Source organism: Hyperolius riggenbachi, chromosome 10, assembly GCF_040937935.1.
Source record: "Hyperolius riggenbachi isolate aHypRig1 chromosome 10, aHypRig1.pri, whole genome shotgun sequence".
Lineage (NCBI taxonomy): Eukaryota > Metazoa > Chordata > Amphibia > Anura > Hyperoliidae > Hyperolius > Hyperolius riggenbachi.
In genome coordinates this window covers 18,618,674-18,645,130 of record NC_090655.1, presented here as the reverse complement: position 1 = coordinate 18,645,130, position 26,457 = coordinate 18,618,674, and the positions used below count along the sequence as shown (strand labels likewise).

The 26,457-nt window shown below is 45.7% G+C and overlaps 1 protein-coding gene and 1 pseudogene across 1 annotated transcript in view; both read right to left on the bottom strand.

Moving 5' to 3' along the window:
* Window positions 1–344: 344 nt before the first annotated feature.
* Window positions 345–8,240, bottom strand: LOC137536624 (variable charge X-linked protein 3B-like; annotated as a pseudogene).
* A 4,091-nt stretch (window positions 8,241–12,331) lies between these two features.
* MGMT (O-6-methylguanine-DNA methyltransferase) overlaps window positions 12,332–26,457 on the bottom strand; it is a 648,626-nt gene continuing 634,500 nt past the window's right edge. Inside the window, exon 6 of the mRNA XM_068255130.1 lies at window positions 12,332–13,400. Within this exon, the coding sequence (XP_068111231.1) occupies window positions 13,272–13,400 (129 nt within the window). The 3' untranslated portion in view covers window positions 12,332–13,271. The remainder of the gene's footprint in view (window positions 13,401–26,457) is intronic.

The window sequence follows — 26,457 nt, the reverse complement described above, 5'->3', positions numbered from 1 at the left end:
TCATAGCAGAACTTAAAAAAACATATTCAGGAAACCAATTGTTCCATTAATTACCCTGGTTTCAGCATCAGAAACCCTTCATATATCTATATTTTGCTGTATATTGGTATGTCATTCCAGCCTCCCAGTGATGTTCAACCTAGGCTATGATGTCAAGCAGCTTCCTGCCCCAGAGCACTCTGGGAGATGATGTGATGTTCCTGCACACTACACAAAGGGAAAAAAGAATCTCACAATGAGGCCTCTTTCACATGGGAGGGTGACAAGTGCGCAAATTCAGCCTCCTAACCAGAAGCTCCTTTTGGCTGCCATTACAATGCAGCTGAACAGCAGCGTTTCAAATCCTACACGTCTTCTTTTGACATGCGGAGCCAATATAAGGTGGTGTTGAGAGGGGAAGGTCTGTAGGTGGTGTTGGATGTGTTTAACAAATCACACGAGAAGGTTTGGATCCCAGGAGAGGGCCCTATGCTAATTTCGCTGAGGAGTCGCGTGGGTTGTTGCTGCACCAAAGCTTGATGTGACAGTTGTTGCTGCACCAAAGCTTGATGTGACAGTTGTTGCTGCACCAAAGCTTGATGTGACAGTTGTTGCTGCACCAAGGCTCGATGTGACAGTTGTTGCTGCACCAAAGCTTGATGTGACAGTTGTTGCTGCACCAAGGCTCGATGTGACAGTTGTTGCTGCACCAAGGTTCGATGTGACAGTTGTTGCTGCACCAAGGCTCGATGTGACAGTTGTTGCTGCACCAAGGCTCGATGTGACAGTTGTTGCTGCACCAAGGCTCGATGTGACAGTTGTTGCTGCACCAAAGCTTGATGTGACAGTTGTTGCTGCACCAAGGCTCGATGTGACAGTTGTTGCTGCACCAAGGTTCGATGTGACAGTTGTTGCTGCACCAAGGCTCGATGTGACAGTTGTTGCTGCACCAAGGTTCAATGTGACAGTTGTTGCTGCACCAAGGTTCGATGTGACAGTTGTTGCTGCACCAAGGTTCGATGTGACAGTTGTTGCTGCACCAAGGCTCGATGTGACAGTTGTTGCTGCACCAAGGCTCGATGTGACAGTTGTTGCTGCACTAAGGCTCGAATGTTTCAACCAGAAGCAATGTCACTGGTGTGCGCCTCTGGATGGGAAGGCAGTGTGCTTTTTATTCTTTTTCTGTTTGCAAAGATGCACATTTGACGCTCTCAAGGGCCACATAAACTGGCAAGGAGGGATGGTTTCGGACCATGGGACTTGAGTTTGACACCTGTGTGCTAGATGCTAGCAAGTGCCGGGCTGGTGCACAGGGGCAGCTCACTGGTGTGCAATTCACAGCCACCCATGTGAAAGAGGCCTGCAAAACCTCGCCAGCAGTAAAGATGCCAGTATTAACAATATATTTAAAGCACAAGTATTAGGTATAATATGCCCTCCTCCCAAACCCCCCCCCCAAAAAAAAACAAAACACATATGTAAGTAGATAAATACTTGCTCTACTTCTATAACATAACCGCCGGCGGTAATGCAGAGAGTATAGAAGGATACTTCAGCGCGTGGAACCATTATTCCGTGAGTCTGTGTGCACCGCCTTTATCCTTCCCCATTGATCAGTGCGGGGAAGAGAGAAAATGCGTCGGCGGCAGAAAGGCAGGGGGGGGGGGGGGGGGCGGCGCAGACATGCCACTAGAGGAGGAGGGCAGAGGACAGTGACAGTAGATAGCCTCTGGCCCCCCTCCCTGCGCTCTAACAGCAGCTGGACCACCGGAGAGAAGGGGAGACCAAGGCAGCCAAACTAATGCAGCCTGCTTGGCTGAAGCCTTTTTTCCTCCCATTTTCCCCCCCACACCTCTGTTCCTCTTTGATTGGCCAATATTTCTTATGCTGAGAAGTTGAGAAAATCGCTTATCCCAGCAGCTTCTGAAATCCATCTATACAGATAAACCAACTCTGCAGAGTCATACAATAATGATGACAATGCCCTTTCTACTGCAGAGATGGGTGGGAGTGTCTGAAGACTGGGAGGAGGAGGGGCAATGCATACACAATCAGGCAGAGGAGAGTAAGGGAGGAAATTACATCAGGATTGGCTTCAAAATAGACGCAGTTGAAATGGAAAATGCTAAGGAGGCTTTTCTCTTTTTTAGGATAGAAAAATCACTAAAAGCAAAATGTGGACAGTGCAATAAATACGGTATGTTATGTAAGTAGAGCAAATATTTATCTACTTATATATGTGAGTTTTTTCTGAGATGGTTTGGCTGACAGCTCCTCTTTAAGTAAAGTTCCTCTTTACATTTGTATGGAAGCTGAAATGATTGGCCTCTCAATATCCATTCCTATTTGTAAACACAGTCAGACACAAGCAGAAGACCTGGAGACCTGTTTATTCCAGGAGCAGTTAGTGTCAGAGACTGTATCAGTTAATGTCAGAGACTGTATTACAGGACTAGGGTACAGCAGATTTCAGAGATTGAAATTGCAGGGTGTAAAAAAAAAAAAAAACGATTTCTTTTTACAACAAGTTATTTTAATTTACATTTTACATTAAGTTATAATAATTTCAGCCTTTACACAAACAATTGCATCAGAAGCACTGTAGAAAACGGGTGGGACCTCCTTCTTCTGCTGTGTGACATGTTCAAGCTGTTATTTATAAAGCAGAAACGACATCTTCCAGAAGGCATAGCACTTACAATAGACAGACATTCATTGTATCTAGATGAATTAGCATCTTCACTCAAAAACACAAGCCTGTCCAAGCAAACCTCTGGCATTCACTTCTCTTAGCACCATCAGTCCCTCCTCTCCATGGTATCTTAACACGTACCCGTAGCACCCAACTGTCCCTCTTTTGGAGGGACAGTCCCTCTTTGGGACCCCAGCCCCTCTGTCTACCTCATGTGTCCCTCTTTCAGGACTGATGTACAGGTCTATGTGTTTAATCAACTCTAAACTTTATTCCTATCCTTTACATGGATCTATTTCTTATATTCAATTATTATTATGAAGGAAAATGAATCAGGATAGAACGGACAAGTGTGATTTGAATTATACATTTTTTCTTATGAAATCTTTATGGTATGTCTGATTAGGGGCATTCCAGAGATGTGGCAAGGGCGTGGCTTAAGTGTCCCTTTCCTTGGGAGGTATGATGTACCCCAGGCAAACCACGGGTCAAAAAGAAAATACCTTAGAAGAAGGAAGGTTCTGGATCCTGTAGAAAAGGGATGTCAAACTCCAGTCCTCAAGAGCTGATGTCCTCACACATTTTTGGCACAGATCAAATTCATTGATGGGACTAAATCAGGAAAGGTGTGGCCCACCAAGTAGAACGCATTGTTCCATTTCTCAGTCCATTCTAAACACTGGCATGGTTTTGGCCCTTGAGGAATGAAGTTAAAATACTTGTGCTGTAGAGGCTTCCTACATTGTCCTCTGGACCTCTGTTGCTGCTCGTGGACTCTTCAAAGAAATCCGACAAGAGCTTGTCACTCAGATTGAAGATTCGTGCACAAAAGCATGGTCACACTCATGCAATAAGAGGAGCATGGTATGGATCTTCTGAAGGTTGCTGGCAAGATTCGGGAAGGGAGAGGACGACACGGAAAGCCTCTACAGCAGGGGTGTCAAGCTCAAATACAATGTTGGGATAAAATTGAGCGCTGGTACCAAGTTGCAGGCCAACCTCAATGTCTACTGGCCAACTGCCTCCCTTATAAAGTTCCCTAGTGTCTAATAGCAGCCCCTCCATCCCCTATTCAGTTCCCGGATAAGTGGTCCTCTCTCATCTATACAATTCCCTGATGTTTAGTGGTCCTCCCTCCCCTATACGGATTCCTAGTGTTTGCATATATGGAGAAAAGTGAAAATGGCAGCGCATCTAACCAAGATTTCCTAGTGTTTAGTGGTTCCCTCCTTCTCCTATACAGCTTCCTGGTGCAAGTGGTCCCCTCCTTCCCCTATACAGTTCCCTGGTGTCTAGCAGCCCCCTCCTATAGGGATACAGTTCCCTTGTGACTAGTGGCCCTCTTCCCTCGCCTATACATTTCCCTGGTATCTAGTGCTGCCCCCCTCCCCATATGGCTTCCCTGGTGACTTAGGGTTTACCCTCCAATAAAGGTTCTCTGGTGGTCTAGAGTGGGCCAAACATAATGCAAAGAGGGGAAACCACCTGAGGGCCAAATCTGATAGCTGAGGGTCAGATTTGGCCCACGGGCCAGAGTTTGACATGTATGTTCTACAGGATCTGCAGATCTGCCCTTGAGCATCAAAGAGGTAGTGTCTCCTCCCACACAGAGCCAGCCTCTCCATACTCTTATCTCTGCACCAGCGAGTATACTGTGTGACATCACGCGGTTGAACCTTTAACCTTCTGCGTAGGAGCAGTGAGGAAGTGCTGAAAACGTGAGAAGGAAGCATATTCAGCATATGTTTGCACTGACAAATTGAATACAGTTGTAAAAACAACTCTCAGCACTTTCACACATTCATAAGTACACCAAGACTTAAAAGTTTGTGAGCAGTTTCCCAGATTTCTGCTTCCCTCCAGACTGCAAAAGGCAAACGTTTATTTTAGCATGAAAAAAATCAGAAATCTATTTTTGTATTATGTGATGTCAGGAGAATTCAGAAAACATCTGTTTGGACATTGTTCTTTCCCACTTCTCACTAACTACCAACAAGACAGGTGGTGGGGGAGTTGGTGCTCAACTGAACCATCTGATTGGACTAGGCGATGTTGGATGGAGCGAGCACCTTGCGTTGGATCTGAAATAACTTCAGCTGTGCAGTGAAGCACCCAAGGAGATAGTAGAAGAAGGGTGGTCAACTAGGCGTCGAAGTTGGAGCCAAAGAGATAGACAATAACAATGAAAGGCTAAAAAAAAAGGAGAGTATCAAAGGTACAGTAGTTGACCTTGGAACGTTAGGAAGAGATTAGATGGCATCAAGCAAAGGTGCCTATATATCACACGATGTACGGACAGATTGACTAAGAGAAAGATCTTGCTCTCTGATCGGAGAGAAATTTGTTGCCTGCCCATACACCACAGGCCAATTCTCAATCAATTTTAGCATGAAATTGTAACAAACGCTGGTGAGGCAGCCGCGGTGAACAGCGCTACCACCGCAGCTGCCTCCAGCTCCCTGTCTAGCAGTGTATCCATGCCTCAGGCGTCTAGCAAGCCGAGGACGGGTCTGTCAGTTGCACATAGGGTTGCCTTGTCGCGGGCGCGCACAGACAGGACCTTTATGCGGGGAGGAGGCGCGTCAGCTGACCGGCCGGTCGGCTGACGTCAGAGGAGATGCTCGCCGCTCCTCATTGGTTGATAGCAGGGGGCATGCCAGAGGGGTCTCCTCTGCTTCATAAGCCTAGCTGTATCACTCGCAAGTTGTCTGCTGTTGCGAATACTTGGTGTTAGCGCTAGGACCATTAGATAGTTCCGGTGTGCTTTGATCCGGGAGGAAACCGGGGATTTCACACGAGATAGGAATTGTTTGATAGCCTTAAAGAGACACTGAAGCGAAAAAAAAATTATGATATTATGATTTGTATGTGTAGCACAGCTAAGAAATAAAACATTAAGATCAGATACATCAGTGTAATTGTTTCCAATACAGGAAGAGTTGAGAAACTCCAGTTGTTATCTCTATGCAAACAAGCCATTAAGTTCTCCGACTAAGTTAGTCGTGGAGAGGGCTGTTTTGAATGCTGAGTGTTGTGTAATGTGCACATATTATAGAATGATGCAATGTTAGAAAAAACACTATATACCTGAAAATAAAAGTATGAGAATATATTCTTTGCTGCTAATCTTCTAGTAATTATTCATAGTACACAACCAATTCACTATATCATACATTTTTTTTCGCTTCAGTGTCTCTTTAAAGACTATACATTACTGTGTTATTACTTGTGCATGACTCTGGCTCGTTCTGACTACTCTTCTGCTCAGTGATTCTGTACCTCTGCCCATCTGACCTTGCTGCCGACTCTGCCTGTTTATATCTTCCTGTCTCTGCCTTCCGATTTTGTACTGCATCTGTCTGTCTGTTGCCAAACCCGATCTGTCTGACCACTCTACTCTCACCAGAGGGCCCTTGACTGTGGTGAGGAGCGCTGTACTGTTAGTACCCACCAGCTCCTCTGGTGAGGTATTGCTAAACCTATCAGTACTACTGTTGCACCAATCACTCATTGCTATTTGTTGTCACATCAGCTTCTGATATACTGGTATTATAGGTGATTCATCAGGTATATATCTGCATTATAGGTGATACTGCAGATCACCTAATAATCAGAATTCTGTTCCTTGCTGACACAAATCGTTACAGAAATCTCTCACAAGTCAGTCGAGCCCGCCACATCCGACACTGTCCCCTCTAGTGTAAAATGCTAGAGGGGACAGCACCGGGGTTCCGACACTTGTCCCAATATTGCACGCAGTTACCGCTGTGCATCTGATCAAGCATGTCCACCCTGTACCATGTCCAACTGATACATTCGTGTAGGCGCTTGTATTGACCTGAAGAAGCGGGCTGAGACCTGTGAAACGCGTTGTCCTTTTAATTGTGCTGAATAAATAATTGAATCTTTTTACATATACCCTGTGGTTTGGCTTCTTCCATCTGGAGTAGTAAAGACACCTTAGTATTATTTTTTGTTACGTTACATTATCTATTTCTAAACGCCTCCACCCCCAGTACTTTTGATTTCAATAGGCTGCAATTACCTGTCCGAACCCGTGTCTGGGGAATAACTCCTGACACCAAGTTTACAGATATACATCACAAATAATAACCCCTGGAAAAGTGGATTCCACCCCTTGGCTGGAGTCTGGAGCAGCTACTGAAATTTATTGCAAATCTAAACTGTACTTGGGGTTTTTGATTTTATTTTTTTCCCTTCTACAGTCAGGCGTAGAAACGCTCTTGACTTTCTGCTTATTTTCAGAACACTGGGTACTCCATCATTAAGTTGTCTTGCCAAACACAATACTGGAAAGGATCAAGACATCACCGGGAAAGGGAAAAAAAAATCAGCATTATTAGTCCCGAAAAGAATGCTAACATCGCACCTAAGAAGCGGAGTGGTTTACCTCTGTTTTTAAATAGCCCCCCCTGAGGGCTCCCCCGCGCTAGCACCCTTCATTAGCGGTCACAGCGGCCAGCACTTTGGGCATCATTAACGGCCCCGGCAACAACCGACAGAGGAAAGCCATTCTTCATCGTCGTATCTGAGCAGTGCACCTTTCAAAAACATGAACATGAGATGCTGGAGTCGGCCGGTAATCCGAGCAGGCAGCAGCAAAAACACTCCACTCGCTTTCCTCTCTTTTTTTTTTTTACAAATGCTGTTCCTTAGGATAGCCCTTTTTAAAACATACCACAAACTGTGGTGAATGAGCATTTGCTTAACCCATAAAATAGTAAGAAAAGGACCTTAATTCTTCTAATCTAGGCTGCCCTCTATTGAAGAGAAAAGAGACGGGCAGGACATTTCCTGATCAGAGCTCACAGCAAGTCCTGCAAGAGGCAAGGCATCACTGGCAAGCTCTCTGAGGCTTCGCTATTGTAGTCATCACAGCCGATACGAGAAATTATAGTCACGCAGCTTGTCGCTAAATGAAACATACGGCTATGTAAGGATGCTTAGGAGGATGGGGTCAGCCAACCCAAAATGGACAGTAATGGCCAATTATAGTGGACCTGAACCCTTACACAGAACAGAAGTAAATCATAGAGAAATGCACCCTGTATGTATTTAGAAAGTTTAGCTTCATCTGCGTCTAATCACCAGTGTAATTTGATCTCTCAGCTGTGCCAGCTGGAAGCCTCGGCAGAGCAGCTAATTTGTAAACATAGAAAGTTAACCCTATGGCTGCTTTCATGAAAGCAGGAAGTATACACACTGCAGATTTATTGGAGGATTCGTATCAGCTGTAACAAAGACATTTTTTTCTTTAAAGGTTATTATGCTGCTGCTTATCTTTTATAGCAGAGAGGAAGTTCTGATTTCAGGTCCGCTTTAACGATTTACTGACTCAACTAGCATTAATAAGATGCTAATCATTCTGGGTCGCATGGAAATATAAAGCTAACCTGTGAGGTCCCGAGGGGAAAAATGACTTACCTTGGTAGGTATCCTCCAGACACTTCCCACATGCTCTTGGCCACGCTCGAGTACAACAAGCACAGGCACAGGATGGCTCGCATCTGCGCAGCAGCAGCCACTCAAGCCCAGCAGAAAAAGCCATGTCAAATCGGCTCCATGCTACTGCGCAGCTGGGAGCCGTCTGCGTTCCGTCAACAAGCTGCTGGGGCTCCTAGAGATGCAATGGCGAGGTGGAGGGGGTGTGGCTTCCCTCTATTTAGGTAAGTAGCCATTTGGGGCACTTTTTTTTCCCTTCAGGTACACTATAAAGCAAACTGCTTGCAGATTGGAATAAGGCCAATCAAAATGGGAAGTGCATAGATTGGACCAGAAATGAGCAGACCATGGACTGTCAAGCCAAAATAATTACAAATGGCCTATTTATGAAAGTGGCGATTAGCTGCTCCTTGGTTGATTGTCGCTACATCAGTTTTCCTCCATCATTTGCATGTATTTCTGTGACTAGCCCGTTTATAAAGGGGTGCTCATTTGATTGCCACTGTATAGACTGCTAAATAGTGAAAGTAATGATCTCTAATGGCTTCCTAAGGAGAACAGGGTTGTTGGATGGAAAAAAAGGTAGATCCCTTTGCCATTTTACAAGTGGTGATGTGTGGCCACTATGAATGTCAATGGAGGCCATTTTCTTAGAGAATGCATATTTCCTGCAAATGGAGTTGCAGTTTATCTATCAAAGTTAACTAAAATTATAAATGCCACATATATTTCCAGTCATTGCTAGAAAATAGCAATACAAAGGCTTTTTCTTTCATCTTTTTATGTTTTATATCAAGAAAATGACATTTACAGAGAACAGCTCTCACTGTGGGCATTACTATGGAGGACTGTGTCCAGCACATTCAGCATACAAAAACAGTCCTCACTGGCTCTAATACTGTGACTGGAATCTGTTCAGAATGATAGAAAGCAGAAATATAGCTTCAAATGTGTGTAAATAATCATCAGCTTAAGCTCTGTGTTCCTGTCTGTGTGTCTCTCTCTGCCACGTAGTGTAAAGTAAAACTTTTACAGCCAGGTTACAGTTCATCTCTGCCTCCCCCTCCGCCCGATGCCCACACAAATTGTTACAAAACACGGCATTCCTTTGACACAGGCTGTGCTGAGAGACCTCTGAAAAAGCTTTTTAGTGTTGCTGGCTAAAAGCGAAAACAGTTTCTTTGATAGTTGTTCTTAAAGGACTTCCGAGGCCAAAAATTAAAAAATTTTGATGAGTACCTGTCTCTTTTTCAAATCCATGGGCAAGTTCCTCCTCTCCCTCCGCTCTGTTCCGCGCAAATGTATTCTTTTCACTGCCCCCAGGTCGGGGCCCGACCCCACTGCGCAGCCGCACTTGCCTCCACATGTACTGCGCAGCCGCGGCTCTGATCGGCGGCCATCTTGCGAGAGGAGAGCTGCGCAGCCGCACTTGCCTTCATATGTACTGCGCAGCAATGGCTCTGATCGGCGGCCATCTTGCGAGTGGAGTACGAGCCGACCCGTGCAGTGGGGTCGGGCCGCGACCTGGGGGCAGTGAAAAGAATACATTTGCGCGGAACAGAGCGGAGGGAGAGGAGGAACTTGCCCATGGATTTGAAAAAGAGACAGGTACTCATCAAAATTTTGATTTTTGGCCTCGGAAGTCCTTTAAACGGCAGAAGGATTTGGAGGCTGCTATATTTATCTCCATTTAAGCAATACCAGTTGACTGGCAGCCCTGATGATCCTCTGCCTCTTTTAGCCATAGACTTTAAACAAGCATGCAGCAGATCAGGTGTTTCTGACATTATTGTCAGATCTGACAAGATTAGCTGCTTGCTTGTTTCTGGTGTTATTCAGACACTTCTGCAGTTAAATAAATCACCAGGACAGCCAGGCAACTGGTATTGTGTAAAATGAAATAAATATGGCAGCCCCCATATTCCTCTCACTTCAGTTGTCCTTTAACCACTTCAGCCTTCAGTCATTTTTTACCTTATACATCCGAGCAATTTTCACCTCCCATTCATTTGCCAATAACTTTATCACTAATTATCACAAATAATTGATCTATATCTTGTTTTTTCTGCCACCAATTAGGCTTTTTTGTGGGTGGTACATTTTGCTAAGAATTATTTTTTTCTAAATGCATTTTAACAGAAATATTAAGAAAACAATGGAAAAAATTCATTATTTCTCAGTTTTTGGCCATTATAGCTTTAAAATAATACATGCTACCATAATTAAAACCCACACATTTTATTTGCCCATTTGTACCATATTATTACACCATTTCAATTATTTCCCTATTACAATGTATTGTGACAATATTTTATTTGGAAATAAAGTTGCATTTTTCAGTTTTGCGTCCATCACTATTTACAAGCTTATTAAAAATAAAATATTAGTAATACACCCTCTTGACATGCATATTAAAAAAGTTCAGACCCTTGGGTAACTATTTATGGTTTTTTTTTTATGTAATTTTTTTTTTTAGGATTAAGATTTTATTTGGGTATTTTTTGGGTGTGGGAGGTAAACAGTTCATTTTAAATGTAATTTATTGTGTTTTGTGTGAAAAAAAAAATGTATGTACATGCAGTTTTACTATTTGGCCACAAGATGGCCACAGTCTTTTTTTTTTTTATTCCATCCTGTAAGCGAGCACTCGTGATTTTTTTTTTTTTTTTTAGCTCAGAAAGACCGCGGCTTCTCATAAGAAGCTGTCGGTCTTTCTACCGGGGGCTTAGATCAATGAATGGGAACTATGTTTCCATTCATTGATCTCCGGGCTAATGGGGGGTGACACGGGAGCACGCAGGCAGCCTTTTAGACATGACAGTAACGTTCAAAAGGCTAAAATGGTTAAATGCTGGCCGGTTTTACACATTAAGTGTGTGTTGCAGTGCGGTGCCCCGCCCCAGCACAAAAATCCCAAACACATGACCCTGCAGCAGAGTATGCCTTCAGGGTCAAATACAGAGCGATGTCCCCCATGTACACCAAGTGAAGTACTGTTGTATTCCCATCGTTCCATGCATGCGCACCACCGCCATCATATTTAACCACTTAACGACCGCCTAACGCCGATAGGCGTCGGCAGGTCGAAGCGGTGTTACCATGAAACGGCCGCTCGTTCGAGCGGCCGTTCCATGTCAGTTCACGGAAGGTGTCTCCGTGAACAGCCTGCGAGCCTACGATCGTGGCTCACAGGCTAATTGTAAACACGCGGGGAAGAAATGCTCACTGTTTACATCATACAAAGCTGCGTAAAGGAGATTGGCGATCCCCGGCCTCTGATTGGCCGGGGATCGCCGGCATCTGATAGGCTGAAGCCTATCAGAGGCGGTGCAGGACGGATCGCCGTCCTGTGCCGCCCATAGAGAAAGGGAGAGGGAGGTAAGGAGAGGGAGGGCGGAAATCGCTGCGGAGGGGGGCTTTGAGAAGCCCCCCCCCCCCGCTACACACAGCAAGCCGGCGGCAATCAGCCCCCCCCAGCAGGACATCCCCCTAGTGGGGAAAAAAGGGGGGGGGGAGTCTGGTCGCCCTGGCTCAATCATGATCTGTGCTGCGGGCTGGAGAGCCCACGCAGCACAGATCAGGCAAAACACCCCTGGTCCTTAAGTGGTTAAAAAGTATACATCACCCATTGACTTACATTACTTCCACCGCCACCGTGGAAGTCTGGTGGTTACGCGCTGTTGCCCTTGTGTCGGCCGAGGGGCGGATCGGGCACTTGCAGCGCAACGCAAGGGACCACAGTAAGTGTGGAAGTCTCCAAAGACTTGCATTGCTACTGCAGCCTCTTGCGGCAAAATAGCGTAACACTACGCAGGTTTAGCCTGCTACAGTAAAATGGGCCTAAAATTCTCAGAAGGTTTACTTATCAATAATTTATATAGCTTGAATGGTCACTGACTTGCACAGGGATCCGGGATCCCTCCCCCTCCCACACACATTTACCTGGTTGTGCCATGTGACATGACTTGCTAGTACTCTTCTGCACCTGGCAACTGACAGATCAGCTACTGCGGTGGTCGTTAGACTAAGTGAGGAATCTCTGTCCCAGACTGCAGCTCTGGTGATCGATGATTAACTGGATGATTAACCAACAGCAGAATGTCAACATTATCAATAAAGCGGTCTTTTCGGATTCTTTCGGAAACAGGAATTTAATAAAAAAGACCAAAACAAAAAAAAAATCACTCACACAATGAATATAGAAAACAAGAGCCAACTTTATTCTGAGAAGAACAAAAAATCTCAAAAAAGCAAAGCACAACAATTACTTTTTGATTCTGGTAACCTAATGCCCTCTAGCTGTTTGTCATTTTATTTCCATTGGCATGAGAAAACAGAGAAAAACCAAGGAGGAAGTAAAAAAAGAAACTGTTATTAGTATCTTTTCAACAACTCCTAAAGATCTGAAAAGCAGAGAAAAAAAAATATATCTCAACAGGCATCATAATCGCCGTTTCCTTAAAAATAATGCAATCTACTTTTGTTTTGTCCCCCCCCCCTCTCCCCCTGGTGTCTGTGGGTGTATTTGTGACAATGACATATGTGAAACATTGTCCTGGAAGCTGGGGCATCAAAGATTAGGTGGGAATGAGCTGGGCACAGAGCTTGGCAGAGGTACAAGATTCTCAGTACAAAGGCAGGCAGTCACAGGGAGGTGCGAGTGTGTGTTTGTGTGCGCAGTATTTTATTCTGACTTTAGCTGCAAACAATGCAACAGCTCCACAGACTCTCCCCTCTTCTATCAGCCAGATGCTTCCCTTGGAGGGGTAGCTGAACCCCAGATTTGCCACGCCCCTCCCTCTCCTTTGCCTCACGTTAATGGGCATTAAAAATGGAACAAAAAAACAGGGCCGAGGACGGGACCAAAAGACGAGCCCAACAGGAGCAGCCTGCTGTATTCACTCTGCTGTAAAATGTAAAAAACAAGACCCGGCGCACAGGCTGCGTTCCCTCAGGACGTTTTGCGAGCCTTTTTAATATAGTGGTGGCACTTTCCATGCTGTATTATATTTATGTGTCACTCAAATATTTACAGTTTTGCAGAATTGTAGCCTAATGCGGAAAGCGTAAAGGGTTGCTCTGTGTGTTTTGGCTGCGGCGCAGCTCGGAGGTTGTAGAACGCCCCCCGAAATCCTGTTTATGTTTCCTTCACGGTCTTCTCGCGTGCCAGCAGCCATTGCTTGGTGTGGTTGCGTTTGCCGCTGCCGTAGTTGCCGATTTTGCCGTCGCTGCAGATCACGCGGTGGCAGGGAATGATGAGGGGTACCTGGGTGAGACAAGCAAAGCAATAACGCATGTGAGTGACAGAGTGATAGAAATAGATCGATAACGAATTAAACATTTTGTCCTATATTCAAACCATTCAGGACCATCTGTAATTAAAGGACCACTTTTGCGAAAATATTAAAATTTTAAATAAAAAAAAAACATATATATATACATACAAATAACAAGTACGTTTCTTCCAGAGTAAAATGAGCCATAATTTACCTTTCTCCTATGTTGCTGTCACTTAAAGGGGAACTGAAGAGAGAGCTATATGGAGGCTGTCATGTTTATTTCCTTTTAATCAATACCAGTTGCCTGGCAGCCCCTGCTGGTCTATTTCTCTGCAGTAGTATCTGATTGAAACCAGAAACAAGCATGCAGCTAGTCTTGTCAGATCTGACTTATAAGTCTGAACCACTGAAACACCTGATCTGCTGAATGCTTGTTCAGGGGCTATGGTTAATAGTATTAGAGGCAGAGGATCAGCAGGGCTGCCAGGCAACTGGTATTGTCTAAAAGGAAATAAACATGACAGCCTCCATATACCTCTCTCTTCAGTTCCCCTTTAAGTAGTAAGTAGTAGAAATCAAACGGAACCGACAGGCTTTTGACTAGCCCATCTCCTCATGGGGGCTCTCAGTGTTTTCTTTATTTTCAAAAGCACTTAGTGAATGGCAGTTGCTCCATCCAACTGCCAAAAAAAAGTTTCTGGTGAGCAGGGAGAATGGCCAGCATCTTTGTATAAAGATTTTTCAGGGTATGCATTTATAAAGAATAAAGGCCCTGCTGAGAAACCCCTATGGAGAGATGGACTAGCCCAAAACCTGTCGGTAACGTCAGATTTCTGCTACCTACTGTAAGTGACAGCAACATAGGAGAAAAGTAATTTATGGCTCATTTTACTCTAAAAGAAACATACTTCTTAATTCTATGTACTTACATGTATTTTAAATTTTAAGATTTTTGCTGCAGTTATCCTTTAAAGCTACGCAGTATCTGTGGCTACCTAAGCCTGATGCGGCATACTGTTAACACAATAGAGCCTTTCTGCCGCCACAGGACTCCATTCTACACCTCAGTCAGGAGCAGTTTTTATTGGCTGCTGACCTCTTGATCACCATGAGCCAATCACAGTGGTCAGGAAGAAAAAAAAGAAAAAAAAAAAAAGGCTTTGCAATCCAAAATCGGTTAAAGAAGTGAAGCCAAGGCGAAACCTGCATCAAAAAACACTTGCCTAGGTAGAGATAAGCCTCCGGATGCTGCTGCGCACGGATCCCTGAAAGAAATCTAACAAGAACTTGTCAGGTTTTTTTTAATTGCTACTGCGCTCCTCTTCATGCACGAGCGAAGCCATACTGCGCTTCCGCAACTACGGCTACTGACTGTGCAGGCATGATAGCGCTAGTGCATTAAGAGAAGCATGGTTCATATCCTCAGGAGAGTCCCTAGCACAGTATATGTAAAAAAAAGGGGGGGGGGGGGGCTGGTCAACCTCTTCACTGGCTGCCAATTAACCAGAGGATCCAGTTCAAACTCCTAACCCTAACCTACAAAGCTCTCCACAAGCTCTCTCCCCGGTACATATCCTCACAAATCTTCAGATACAAACCCAATCGCAATCTCAGATCGGCACATGATCTTCTGTTGTCCTCCTCTAGAATCACCTCCTCACATTCACGTTTACAAGATTTTGCACGCGCTTTGCCCCTCCTCTGGAATGCCCTCCCACAACACATCCGTCACTCGCCAACCTTTGATACCTTTAAACAGTCATTAAAAACTCACTTGTTCCGAACAAGCAATACGCTCTACCTTAGGCCACTTCCCTTTATCGTAAGACCAAATTGCACTCCTACTAGGTATCCTAAAACACACTGCCTCTATATATTTGCTGCATACTACCCCTCCTCTTGTTTCCCCCCATTCCCTTTAGATTGTAAGCTCGCAAGGGCAGGGCTCTCTCCCCCTTTTGTGTCTTGGAAATCATTATACATTTTATTTATCATGTTACTTTTATCACTGTCATTACCAATTCTATATCTTGTATTCTATATCCTTTTTGTATATTGGTGTACGCCATTGTCTGTATTATTATGTACCCCATGCTAATTTCTTACTTTGTGCAACTCCATGGAATATGTTGGTGCTTTATAAATCAATAATAACCTTCTCACTTTAGGTGTCCTTTAAGTGGATCAGGTAAGTTGGGCTCTGGCTGAGTGGTGAGTTGGTGCCAAATACTAGCCAAGTAAACTTGAATCCAGGAGCACCCACAATAGGGCTCAGGTTTCAGGTGTGTGCCAAGATCCTCTCACCCCTGTATCAAGGGATTAAGCTGGCCATACACTAGGCCGATTACCCGCCGATCGACAGCAGATTTGATCACTGGGATCGAATCTGCTGTCAAATCATTCACGGTAAACTTCGATCGTTTTCGTCCCGAAATAGATCGGTCCCGTCGATCGCTCTGTGCGGGACATTACCGTCGATCGCCCGCGGGTAAGGAGCGCATCGCTAGCGGCGTACGATCGACGCAGGTATACATTACCTGAAGCTGTCTCCCAGCATCTTCTCCGCATCACCTCCTGGCACCCGGCTGGCATCTTCTCCCATCACCTTCCGCATCACGGCATCCGAGTATAACTTCCTGTGTCACTGCAGTGACAGCGGAAGTACAAATAGAGGGCGCTCTATTTGAACTTCCGCTGTCACCGGAGTGACAGAAAGTTATATGCGGATTGCCGTGATGCGAAGAAGATGCCCGGGACCAGGCTTCAGGTAATGTATGCGGGGGGGGGGGGGGGGTAGTGGGGACAGGCGACAGCGGCAGCTCAGCAGATGGTGAATCGGTTTCAGGCTGAAATCGATTCACAATCTGTTTGCAGTAAGGTTGCCATACGATCCCTCTCTGATCAGATTCGATCAGAGAGGGATCTATCTGTTGGTCGACTCTGATGGCAAATCGACCAGTGTATGGCTACCTTTACAGTCCAAGAATCCTACAAAGGATCGGCACCACACCAATCAAATACTTGGCAACTTGAGAAAGGCCATATAGGCCGAAACAGCAGGCCGTCGTTGCCTGTCATTTTATCACCTAAAGGCTCATACACACGGGGTACGGCCGTCGCCACAACCACGTGGCACGCGCGTGTTGCGGCGACAGGTCGCCCGTGTGTATGACGCGCGCGACCCGAACCGACGCCCGTCGGAGCTGTCGCCAGGCGATTGACATGTTCTGTCGCCGCAACTTCACCGGAACTGTCGCTGGTCCCGCGTGTGTATGCGGGCTAGCGACAGGAGACCTACGCAAGTGAATGGAGCATCCGGCCGGGGGATGCTCCATTCACAAACAGCTTCCGCCACGTCTCTGCCTTTCTGGCGAGATGTGTGGACAGCTGTCGCTCCCTGGTCACGTGCGCGCATGCAACGGGGGACAATTGTTCCTCGTGTGTATGTAGCTTAATAAAGTATAAGAGCTTATAATACTGATTGGTGTGGTGCCGATCCTTTGTGGGAGTCAAATACTAGCCAAGTACTTTGGCTACCACTTTGAGGTAAAGTCAGCCAATCAGCAATCACTAGCAGAACCGCTAGTATATCGGGTACTTTGGGTACTCAGGGGATAAGTGTACATCACTAGGAGGAGCTACTGCTGTACCCATGAACCTAGGCCTGAAGCTGGATCCAGCCAGACAGATTATCTGGGGGTCACTGAGGGCTACAGCTACTCTTAAGAGGAACTTTAGCGAAAAGGGGGTAAAAATACCGTACATTGCAAAGTGTGAAGTAAAAAAAATAGAAGAAGGATCAAGAAATGATTGATATTCGCCATGTAATTTGTTCATATTGTTTGATTAACAATCAGCCTGCACGCCGTCATCTTTACTACTGGCAGACATGAAAAAAAATATCTATAACAACATCCCCTAACAATGCCATAGGCTAAAAGTTTTTTTCTAATAGATATACATATGCAGAGAGGGAGATACTGGTTGAACGCTGTAAAAACAGCGCAGGACATTTAGTCGCAGCCGGAGTCACCATAAGTCATAATGGGAATTATGGCTATATAGCGGGGCTCAGAGAGCAAAAATTGGGCACCGTCAAAAGATGGAGCACAAATTACTAACAAAAACAACAACACTGTAATTCAGCTGCCAGCAACAGCTGGCAGCCAAATTACATCATTCCCCCAGTATTCATGGTGGCCTGGAGAGGGAATAGTAAGCAACGCCACCGGGACTTGAGCTGGAGCAGGGTAAGCAGTTTATCGGCTTTACCCGGCACCCAAATCTCCCGGTGGCTAAATAATAGGTATGCGTTACTGGTTGCTTAGTCGTTGGAAACAGCAGTCATTTCCCACAATACAACAAGGTTCACAAACAGGAAACGGTCAGGATCTAGGTCCTGACATCACATTGTGGGAGGGGTTCCACCCCAATATCAGCCATACAGACCTCCCTGATGATCTATTCGAGAAAAGATAAAGATTTCTCGAGAGAAAGGGGGTATCAGCTACTGATTGGGATGAAGTTCAATCCTTGGTTACAGTTCCTCTTTAGACCTTGTGGTCTTACCACCAGGGCTTGGATTCCAAATCAGAAAGAAGTAGAAGACAGGAACATTAAGGCTTGCAGCCCCCACCCCCCCTCCGCCTGATGCTAATGAACTCTCAACATTAACCTGTAAATTTAACACCGTTATAAGTGAACAGCAGCATATGGCGTAACCATTGTTACCCACTAACGAAATTGCCTTGTGCGAACGTGTCTGACGATGTGGTATAGGCGTTCCATACACCCAGGCTGGCGTCGGACCCCTGAGAGCAGCCGAGGCTCCCGTGAAATGCAGACAGGGCTTACAATAATCAGCTGCATCACATAACTTGATTAACCCCTTCATTAAGTATGTACCGCACATTCCCCAAACACCAGCACCGAACATGATGCCTGCATCATAAATCAAACAGAGCAACACAGAGGCAGCTTTCCCCTGTGGGGCTCAGCAGCAATGCGTGGGACATCACGCTACATAGTAATGATAACGGGAAATTACTTCATCTGTGAACTTCCTTTCATCTGCCGATGATAATAGTTATTTCTCACCCGTGGAATTCTCTCTCGAAGAAAATCCCCAGATTCTTCCATCTCCTTCTCAAACAATGCCATTGTGCTGAACCCATATTTCCTAATGTGCTGAGAAGCTAAGAACTTAAAGCGGACCTGAACTCAAAACTTCCTCTCAGCTCTAATGCTGGGAACCAGATTTCCTGGCCAATTGATTGTCTGATCTATTTCCATTCACCTCTATGAGAAAATCGATCAAAATCAGATCGGACCTTAAAGGGAACCTTAACTGAACGGTGGGTAAAGAGTTTCCATTACCTGGGGCTATTACCAGCCCCCTGCAGCAGTCCTGTGCCCTCGGAGCCACTCTGGAATCCTCCGGTCCCCCGCTGTCACTTAGTTTCGTTTTTGACGACTCACCAGTCGGCTGGCCGCCCTGCGTATTATTGGACGCATTCCCTACTGCAATTAGCGCTGTTGTGGGCCGCAACGCGTACAAAAATACGCATTGCTGCATTTTGCACGCGTAGATATGCGGCAAGGTGTATTTTTGTACGCGCTGCGGTCCACAACAGCGCTAATTGCAGTAGGGAATGCGTCCAATAATACGCATGGCGGCCGGCCAACTGGTGAGTCGTCAAAAACGAAACTAAGTGACAGCGGGGGACTGGAGGATTCCAGAGCAGCTCCGAGGGCACAGGACTGCTGCAGGGGGATGGTAATAGCCCCAGGTAAGTGAAACTCTTTACCCCCCGTTCAGTTAAAGTTCCCTTTAAAGAGACTCTGTAACAAAATGTTCAGCCTTATTACTTTTATCCTATAAGTTCCTATACCTGTTGTAATGCGGTCTGGCTTACTGCAGCCTTTTCTAGTTGCACTGTCTCTGCAATATATCTAATCTTCTTTTCTTTGTCAAGCTTTGTCAATCCAGGAAGGAATGTGCTACCTCTGCTGTGATAGGAAGAATTTATGTACGCCCCCTCTGCTCTCCTGCGCGCTGTGTGTATGAGTCACAGGCAAGGTCTCTGCTCACAGTCAGCCTGTCTGCAGGCTCACAGAGCTGGGACCTTGTGCACAGCTGTGAGTGCAGAGGGATCAGTGCAGAGCCCAGACTAGCAGCCAAAGCAACAAATGGGAGTAACGGTGCAGCAGTCAAGTCAGGCTTGAGAGGAGCCACTGCAAACAGGCACCTGCTCTGATGATGTATTTCCTGTTTGGCAGCCGTCTTCATTGTTTACAAAAACAGTGAATGAAACAAGAAAGCAGCAGGGAGCGGCAAAAATGTCAACAAAGGAGAAGACAACAAACAGGCTGGTACGTTTATTTATGTAAGATTTTTGCAGTACAGATTCTCTTTAACACTAAAGACAAGTATACATCTGGGCAGATATATAATAGAATATCTCCGATGTGCTTGTAGTACAAAAATATACACGTTTATTACGGAAACTTATCCCACATTAAGTTAAGAAAACCTATTAAAACATTAAAAACTCATAGGAGGAACAGCGTCCCCTCAGCCAAAGAATATATGCATCAATATATATAGCATAGTCCACAAAAGTAAATGGTGAACAATACACCAGGGTCCTCCCAACTAACCCACTTCCTGTTTCTGGTGGATGGAAGCCCTGCAATAACTTCCGCATGCAAGCGGTGGGGATGTGCGTGGCCACGCACAGAGCAGCAGTCACAGAACGCGTGAAGGGACGTAGGAGGTCAGCTGTCCCCTGTGCCATCCACACTGAGAGTCTTTGCAGGACCGGGTAAGAGCGCTTATGAGGTTATTATTACTATGCATTATGTGAGCTATGCAGTGCACAGCTTGTCATTTACTATGTACCAGAAGGGCCGGCGCTTCCATAGAGGCAAAGAAGGCAATTGCCCCTGGTTCCCCGAGACTATAGGGGCCCCCACGTGTTCCCCTTCATCTCAGATGGCTGCCGGCCAGATACCCAGCACCCTCTCCCTGCTGTGGCTGCCGACTAGATCTCCCCCTTGCTCGCCTCTCTCCCCCCGCAGTGTAGCAAAAGCAGTGAGAGATACACACACTCACCTCCTGAACGATCCAGGCGATGCAGCTCCTGTCTGTCTTCAAACAGAGAAACTACAGGGGAGACACAGACAGGAGCTGCATCGTTTAGGAGGGGAGTGTGTGCATCTCCCACTGCCTTTGCTATACTGCGGAGGGGGGGGGGGACGACAGTGTGCGTGTGTGCATGGGGGGGTCAGGAGTAGCGAGCGAGGGGGGTAGATCTGGCCTGAGGCTGCCACAGCAGGGGAATAAGGCCCCGTTCACACTGCACGCGTTCCCATCCGCGTTTCGGGAACGCGTGCAGGAGGCCGACACGCACGGCATTAGATAGTGCATAGACTGCACTGTCTGATGTTCACACTGCATGCGTTCCGTACCAGTGCGGTCTGGGAACGCATGCTGCACACATTTTTACCCAAAACGCGCGGATGTCCCATTTACTTTTAGTGAATGGGATCAGCCACGCAACGCATACAAGCACAGATGGCGGGCGTCCGTACGCGTTGCGTTCTGAATGCACGGCCGTCTGCTTTTGTAATGTGAACAAAGTGGGCTATCAGTAGGGGGGTTAGGGGGGCCCCAGGTTACTTTTGCCCCGAGGCCCCATTGTAGCTAGAACCGGCCCTGTGTACAAGAGGTGATTACTGCGACTTGAAGCAGCATTAGCTTACTGTTAAAAACTGCTACTTACCCTGGTATAATATTGTTTACCATTCTTTTGTGGACTATGCTATATATGCTAAATATATTCTTTGGCTGAGGGGACGCTGTTCCTCCTATGAGTTTTTAATGTTTTAATCGCTCTTTTTATCTTTTGTGGGATACTTTCCTATAATAAACTTGCATATTTTTGTACTAGAAGCATATCGGAGAGTTTGTTTTTTCTTGAGATTATATTATATATCTGCCCAGATGGAAACTTGTCTTTAGAGTTATGGTGAATCAGTCCATGGCAGTTGCCATGTTTGGGGCTATATTGCCCGTTTTATTGTTAGTAATAATCAGATCGGACCTGTCGGAAATTATCTATCGAGCCATCTATCTGCCCGAAAAAAAAAACCTCATGGTGTATTCCCAGCATAAAAGATAAGCAACAACATAATACATTTAAAGAAAATCATTCCTTTGTTACAGCTGATACAAATCCTGCAATACATCTGCAGTGTGTCTACTTCCTACTTTCATGGAAGCAGACATATTGTTACCATCCCGTGTTTATAAATTAGCTGCTCTGCCAAGGCAGGCAGCTGACACAGCTGAGGGATCAAATTACAGTTGTAATTAGTCCCAGATGAGGGGGAATTAGACAGGATAAACTCTTGAAATACATACAGGGTGCATTTCTGTATGTTTTCCTTCTGTCCTGCGCAAGAGTTCAGGTCCACTGACATCCACGGGCTAGCAAGTCAATGACGTGTTCTTTGAAGTATAATGTTAACACCCTGTGATAGATTGCATTGTCTAAGTGAGCAAATCTGTACGCAACGTGCTTAAAGGGAACCTGAACTGAGTAAAATGATTTAAAACAACACATGATGTCCGGGCAAATTAATATTACATACTGATCTCCCCATCAGCTCCTCTCAGAAGCTCATCATTTTTTCTAACTACGATCCTTTCCAGTTCTGACAAGATTTTTTCAAAACTGAAATTATCAGTTCCTGACAGTTATAGATCAGCTGCTATCAGTTTTAACTGAAAAGACAACTGATGTGCAAGGTAATATCCATGTTTCCCTATGGCTCAAGTGGGCCATGTTATAGTTTAACAGTGTGGTGACCTGGAAGCTGTTACTGGGTCATCACATTTTTTAAAGGATTCCCAAAGTGACATGTGACATGATGAGATAGACATGGGTACGTACAGTGCCTAGCATACAAATAACTATGCTGTGTTTCCTTTTTTTCTTTCTCTGCCTGAAAGGGTTACATATCAGGTATGTAAGTGGCTGACTCAGTCCTGACTCAGACAGGAAGTGACTACAGTGTGACCCTCACTGATAAGCAATTCCCCTTTTTTATCTCTTGCTTGCTCTCAGAAGCCATTTTCTGCTAGGAAAGTGTTTTATGGTTGGAATTTCTTATCAGTGAGGGTCACACTGTAGTCACTTCCTGTCTGAGTCAGGACTGAGTCAGCCACTTACATACCTGATATTCAACTCTTTCAGGCAGAGAAAGAAAAAAGGAAACACAGCATAGTTATTTGTGTGCTAGGCACTGTACATACATGTCTATTTAATTATGTCACGTTACTTTGGGTATCCTTTAAAATGGAGGTTGGAGAATTCCATTGATCACAGTGGACAAACAGGATGCGGGAAAGTAGAAAGTGATTGAGGAGTAGACTACACAGGAGGTAAGTATGACCTGTGTATAGTTATTTTGACTTTTCATTTTCAGTTCAGGTTTGCTTTAACGTGACGTCACCCATCACCAAAACTTTATTTAAAAAAACGTAATCACTGCCTCACCCTGCCAGGCGTCGCTCGATCCCACTCCTGATTTCTTGTGATGTATTCTGTTCATTACTGCTCAGTGCCGCAGCCCTGCTGTCCTTCCAGATACGTCATTAAATGATCTTCCTTCTAAATAGTTCAGCTGTCATTCACCTTCCCACTCCACGTCCGTTCAGCTGCAGCCCGAGCTCCAGAACCTGTACTACATCCGCTACATCAATACTAACAATTAATTTCCTTAGTGGCGGAACAAAAGCCATTAACGGAGTGGAACAGGGGGGAGGTCAGAGGTTAAGTAAAATAGGTATCCATTCTCACCGTCCTTGGCGACAACAACTGCGCCAGTGAAAAGCCGCGGCGGTGGGGGAAACATAATATTTAAAGGTAATTAAGCCTAACGTATTTGGTATTATTTGTAATTAATGAGCTGGGAGGTATTCAGAGAGCAGCAGATGCTGAACAATGGAGCTCTGAGATCAAGTCGCTGGGCTACTTCACACACCGCAGCAGAGTCTTATCCGCCTTTGTTGTGCTCAGAACAAAATACTGAGCCATCTCGGGAGAAGTCAAAATGTTGTAGGAACCGGAGTTGGTCATTAGATAATATTAATCATATCTGATGTCATGGAGTAGATAAAAACAGACAAAAAAAACCCCAAGGTATGAACCCCTTAAAGGGAAGGTTCAGGGAGGGATAAAGAAAAATAAAAATCCATATCCACTTACCTGGGGCTTCCTCCAGCCCGTGGAAGGCAGGAGGTGCCCTCGCCGCCGCTCCGCAGGCTCCCGGTGGTCTCCGGTGGCCGACCCGACCTGGCCAGGCCGGCTGCCAGGTCGGGCTCTTCTGCGCTCCACGCGGGCACGCTGACGTCATCGGAGATCCTCCAGGCTGTACTGCGCAGGCGCAGAACTACTGTGCCTGCGTAGTAGAGCCTGGAGGACGTCCGATGACGTCAGCGCGCCCCCGTGAGGCGCAGATTGGAGCACAGAAGAGCCCGACCTGGCAGCCGGGCATGGCCAGGTCGTGTCGGCCCCGGGAGATGACCAGGAGCCTCCGGAGAGGCGGCGAGGGCACCTCCTGCCTTCCACGGGCTGGAGGAAGCCCCAAGTAAGTGGATATGGATTTTTATTTTTTTATCCCTCCCTGAACCTTCCCTTTAAGACTGCCGTTAACGTCTTAAAGGACAAATGAAGTGAGAGGTATATGGAGGCTGCCATATTTATTTCCTGTTAAACAATACCAGTTGCCTGGCAGCCCTGCTGATCTATTTGGCTGCGGTAGTGTCTGAAGCGCACCTAGAACAAGCATGCAGCTAATCTTGTCAGATCTGACAAAGTCAGCAACACCTGATCTGCTGCATGCTTGTTCAGAGTCTACGGCTAAAAGTATAAGAGGCAGAGGATCAGCAGGGCTGCCAGGCAACTGGTATTGCTTAAAAGGAAATAAATATGGCAGCTTCCATGTCTCTTTCACTTCAGTTGTCCTTTAAGACGTTTCAGAATTTCTGTCTTCAGACATCTAAACGTGGACATGGACATCTAAAGACGGTTTCCAGCAAAACTTAGTTTGCCTGCCTCAAGTCTGAATGTTTGCATGCACATGCTGTGGACATTTATAAGCGTATCTTTGGGAGAAGGTCTGATGAACATATGCCTTAAAACGTCCATGACAACAGGAGGAAAATAATTGGAAAGTGACTGAAGACCAGTATTCCAAAATAGCTGGCACAGGCACACAGCTTATTTAAAAAAATGAGTGGCAGTCTAAGGGCTCGTTTCCACCATAGCGAATCCGCATGCGGCGACGAGATGCGGATTCGCTTGGTACATTGAAGTGGCCGGGGCTGTTTCCACCTGTGCGGCGTGCGGGAGCGATTTGGCGGCGGGCCAAATCTGCACGGCGGGACCCACAGAATTTGCCTGCGTCGGGAATCCGTGCGAATCGCCGCTAATGTATTTAATAGTAAAAACGCATGCGTTTGTTACATGCGTTTTTACCCGCGATTTCGCGTGCGATTTCGCACCCTTTTCAATGTTATTTTGCCCTGGCAGTGTCATGGTTAATTTCGCATGGCACCCTGCCATGCGAAATCGCACGCGAAATCGCGGGTAAAAACGCATGCGGAAACGCATCCGCATGCGTTTTTACAAGCGTCGGAATGCGGCCGAAATCGCGTCGCAACAGTGGAAACGAGCCCTAAGGGGTAAATGTATTATGAGCAGAAAATGCAGCAGTTGTAGCATAGATGGTAAGTAAGAGGCCCCTTTTAAGGCAGCCACACGCGATACAATAAATTGAGCCAATTTCACCGCCTTTTTGATTTCCTGAAAAATTGAAAGCTATTTTTTAAATCGAGCAAGAAATCTGATCGGATTTCCTGCTTCCGTGAGATAAAAGTTGATTGGGAATGGTGGATTTTTCTGAACAATTTTTATGAAAATTTAATGGTGTGTGGTAGATTGTCAATTAATATATACACCCAAGCAATTTTCTCAGTTTCCAAACATTTTAATCATAATTGGGGGGGGAGGAAATGTGTGGTACATTGGTCAGATTTTCGAAATGTTACAATCAGTCAGAAAAATTTATTGCTATTCTTAAATTGAGCAGATATTTAAAAAAAATGTGCATGTGTGGCAACCTTTACACTTGAGCACTTTCTCTGCGTTGCATTACCCTTTCTGCACGTAGGGTAACAACAGCAAAGAAAGTGTATGGGGCCCAGTACACCAGGGCCGGTTCAAGTAACAATTGGGCCCTAGGGCAAAATTAGCCTGGGGCCCCCAAACAGACACCCCCCAACCAAAAAGCGTCATTAGAGGCCCTTTGTTGCAGCCACATTTTCTCTTGGGCCCAAGAGCTGGCTGCTGACCCTCCCCCAATCACCTCCCAACTTAACACACTCTGCAGAGTCCCTGGGGAGCAACAGTTAAGATGGGGGAGGGACACCTTGGGGGCCCCTTCAGGCTCTGGGGCCCTGGGGCAATTGCCCATGTTTTCCTATGGTAGCTCTGGCCCTGCAGTACACTAACCACGTCACATTGTGCCGGAAGCCTCAGAGTCATTTGGGATGTTAAAAAAAAAAAATCCACTAACCTAAACAAAATCTAATTGCTTCCTGGCTTCAGCGAAGCTCAGATCAACTTGAACTTGGGAGTGTCCTGAATTACCTGTGGCATAAATTAGACAAGTCCTACTATGCTTACGCATTTGGATGTACAGACTACCCAGCAAGCTCATGGTGAAGCAGAACTCCTAGGAGTGTGTAAGCGGGCTACAAAGGACCAAAAAGCCTTCTTGCTAAAATGTTATGCAAAACAAAACTTGCCTTCTTAAAACTGAAGGCATTTGCGATAATTCAGGTCGGAGTGCGCATCTGAGGTCTCCCACAATGCATCACTGCTGAATATGTAAATCATCCTTTGTTGTCCCTGTAAGCTAAACACACCTGCAGAACCGCTGGAATTAGGGTTGAGCCGAAATTTTCGAAATTTC